Below are 3,803 nucleotides of genomic sequence, written 5' to 3'. Positions count from 1 at the left end.
CGACAAATTAAGGATGAAAACGTAACCTACGTAAATTACTAGAAAAAAAAAAAAAAGAAACACTAAACTCGAGGAAACCTCGAGGCTAACCCCTTCCCTTCCCCTTCCTCCTCCCAAAAAAAGAAAATTTTTGCCACCACTCACCGAGTCTTTTGGATATCTCTGAATTATGCATCTTGGGATTCTCCTGGGCGATCTTCCGCCGCTGGAGCCGGGACCAGACCATGAACGCGTTCATCGGCCTCTTGATGTGCTCCACCTGCGCCTTCTTCGGGCTCGGGCCAAGAGGGCTGCCGAGGCCAACCCCCATGGGGCCGACCCCCGCGCCACCGGGTGGTGACGTACCCGGCATACCCTGCATACCGCGCAGGGTCTCGGTGAACGAGCCGTCGCACATGTTGCCGCCGGCTCTGTAATTAAACGCAGCCACCAATTAGTAAGCCCAGCGGCCACGTTAATAGGGGAGGGGGGACACGCCCACGTGAAAACAACCACGACGACGACGACGACGACGTCCGACTGACCGACGTCCGGATCCCCTCAGCCAACTCCTCGAGAGTTAGGAGATAGGAGAGAAGGCCGAGGCTCTCTATTGTCTCGGGGCACGGACCGACGGAGACCCTGGGCTTGGGTATGCATTGTGATTTACGATCTTCGCGATGTTATTTTGGTTATTTAGTCACCGGCTCGGGTAGTTTAAGGGATGTCCTTGGCGTGAATGACGTTCCGTTTCCCGAGGTTGAGGTGACGAAACACGAGAAAGTTTGTCTTTGGCAGTAATTTGAAGGTTTTGTTGGGCATTTAGTCGCCCAATCGGGTAGTTTGAGTATCCTTCGAGTGGTAATTTTTGTATAATTGGTCGAGGAAGGGAGCCATGAGATTGACCGACGAAATACGAGAAAGTTTGTCTGGAGAGTAATTCGAAAGTTTGTTTTTTTTTTTTCTTTCTTTTTTGGATATTCGATCGTCGATTGAACGATTCACGTCTTCTCGCTGATTTTTGCAGATGTTTCGTTCGAAGGATTGGGTAATAAAATTATATTGTTATATATAAATTGGAATTTGTATAGAATTATATCGAATGGTTTAATCTTTAATTTAATCTCTTGAAAAGATTTCGAAAGAGTTAGAAAGTGGACTGGAATTAGAATTTTTGATTTTCGAAAAATTTTCTGCGAAACAATGTCTACAATGGAAAACATTCCAAAAGTTTCTATGGAGAAGTAACGACAGATTTGAAAATGTACATTTCGATTGAAATTGTTTGAACAATATTTTACACCGCGTAATTTAATACGATGAATGCATATTACATCAGTCATGCAATTTACCATCCCCGTACATACATTTTTCGTAACCCGTTGATGCGTAAATTTCGAATCGTGCGAGCTATCGGCAAAATTAGTACCGTCGCGAGGGCAACAAACAATCTTTCGAACGGCTCACCGGCAATTTTCTCTTTACCGAAACGTGACTAAAAGAGTCACGAGAATCAAAACGTTGCGGCCTGTCAGAAGGAGATTAAAATCATTAAGAAACTGCTGAATAACCATCCAAATTGACAGACTCGTTACATCAATCACACGTTTCATTCATCCCAAAGCAACAAGTTATTTCACCAAACTCGCGAACATCCACCTTTCACAACCGAGCCGGGGAACACAACTGGTCCAAAAAGAAACAAATTTACGAAAAGTAAAAAAATAAATAAAAAATAAAAAAATTACGGCAGAGAACTAATAAATACTTCAATTATCGGTATTATATTCACCACGGGATATCATTCCGTCACAAACACGTATCGTCGTTAAAAAACAAAACGTTGACACCTATAATTAACCGGATACCACTCTCTAAAATCCTTCGTCTATAAATCCCGTCAAAAGCGAATTTCACCGGTCACCGCTATAATAGGTACTCACCATGCAATAATCCACGCGTGCACACACATACACACACATACACGCGCGTACACGTACACAAAATTCGTACACAGAAAGGAATTCCAACGGTATATTCGGTGGCTTTTAATTGTGCGCCAGCGACACGCAGAAGAACCGAGCGAGGGCACTCGTGCAGCCACTCCTCACGGTCCCGGTAATTGCTTATTCGTTTGCTCTTTGATTCATAAGCAAATTAATCTTATCCTTTTCTCGTATCAAAGCCATTAACCAATCTCGCCACGTTCCTTCCTCTCTCTCTCTCTTTCTCCTCGTCTTTTTACCCTAAATGTCACCCTTCGTTCAGGGGTGTTCTCCCTTTTCTCTCTCTCTCTTTCTCTTTCCTTCCGCAACCGACGAGGAGGAGGAGGATGTAATACTCGTGCTCCTTCCCTCCGAACTAACACAATTACGCGGATCTCCTTGAGCACTCATTAAGAAAAAAAAAAGAAAGAAAAACCTGTAGTGGTCGAGGGAGTTAACCCTGGGGGCGGTAGTTACGATTTTGTAGGGTTAGAATCACCCTCGGCCCTGCGGGGCCACCCTCGAGTGTCATTCAGCCCGGATTAATAGATACGTTGGTTAGAGAGATGCGAGGAAGGGAGGGCGGGGGTGGAATGGAGCAGCGTGGCTGCTCCAGAGAGGCCCCAAGGGTGCTCGGGGGTGGTTCACCGAGGAGAAAGAGAGAGAGAGGAGAAGATGCTGGAAGTAATGGCTGTTGACAAGCTGCGACGGGGGATTAGGAAGTGCTAATTGAATGTTTAGGCAACGGTCGACGATAGTGTGCACGCGGCAATTTATTGCTCTTAAGATATGGTTTGACGATGTTTGCGCGGAACGGCACAAAGTGCACACGCTCGACGCGGAGCGTTGGGGTTAAAAGTGAGAGAAAATTGGCGTGGAAAAGGCGATTTGCATCGTGATGGAACGATGGCGAGGAAATGGTTTGAGAAGGTTTGAAAGAGACGCGACAACCGTCGGATGTTTGTATACACGGATTTGTAAGGTTGCGTGCCCATGTACGAAGGATTCTTGGTATTGTGATTGAAAAACAAATTGCCGGATTAGATTGGCTTTTGTTTTGGATTAATCATAGCGACGATTGTGTTTATATTATTATTCGAAAATGGATCGAAGTGTGTCGATGTATAAAGGCAATATATAAACGACGTATAAGGAATTTTTAAAAATTCATCAAGTTTCTTATTGAGAAGATAATTTAATTTGTTCTTTTTGTTTTTTATTATTAAAATTTCTTCCTTCTCGTTCACTTCATTATCACAAGCTTAATTCGATTTCGAACAAAAGAAATTTCAATTATCCGTTTATTCTTTCGTTTAAAAAATTCTATTATATACGTTATATATATATATATCCTATTATACGTTACTTTTCAACGATCTACAAACACCTCGATCGATTTTAAAAGACTCTCCATTTACCACAAAATTCGAATTTAAAGAAGCTTCAAACACGATTCCACAAGCGTTCAAACATCCTCGAGCACTCTCACCAAATCTCACCAGCAAACAGTACATACAGACTCACCTCATAAAGTGGCCGGCGGCTCGTTGGTGCAAGTCCAGCTCAATTTTGGTGCCGTGGTTGAGACTCTCGTCTCGTCTTCCTCCACAAAGTATAATTAACTCTGAAGAACCTAAGAAAAGACCGGATGCGTCGAACAGAAACAAACAACAATCAGCAAGTCACTGCACTGTCATAGCCGTCCACTAGAGTCTTTTCTTAGTTATTCACTGTACTCCACCCCAAATTCACTTCCCTCCTCCCTGTTTTATCGGGCAACCGAGTCGAGACACTGAGCACAGTCCAACGGCATCGTTTCGCGTATTTCGTATAAACGGC

The 3,803-nt window shown here is 43.7% G+C and overlaps 1 protein-coding gene across 1 annotated transcript in view; it reads right to left on the bottom strand.

Moving 5' to 3' along the window:
* LOC102672656 (transcription factor Sox-19b) overlaps positions 1-3,797 on the bottom strand; it is a 28,787-nt gene extending 24,990 nt beyond the window's left edge. Inside the window, exons 1-2 of the mRNA XM_006615068.2 lie at positions 3,489-3,797; positions 145-410 (exon numbers count right to left, since the gene is read on the bottom strand). Coding sequence (XP_006615131.1) covers positions 145-410; positions 3,489-3,493 — 271 coding nt within the window. The 5' untranslated portion in view covers positions 3,494-3,797. The remainder of the gene's footprint in view (positions 1-144; positions 411-3,488) is intronic.
* Positions 3,798-3,803: the final 6 nt, after the last annotated feature.

Source organism: Apis dorsata, unplaced genomic scaffold (assembly GCF_000469605.1).
Source record: "Apis dorsata unplaced genomic scaffold, Apis dorsata 1.3 scaffold_215, whole genome shotgun sequence".
Classification (NCBI taxonomy): domain Eukaryota; kingdom Metazoa; phylum Arthropoda; class Insecta; order Hymenoptera; family Apidae; genus Apis; species Apis dorsata.
This window is presented reverse-complemented; position numbering and strand designations above follow the sequence as displayed.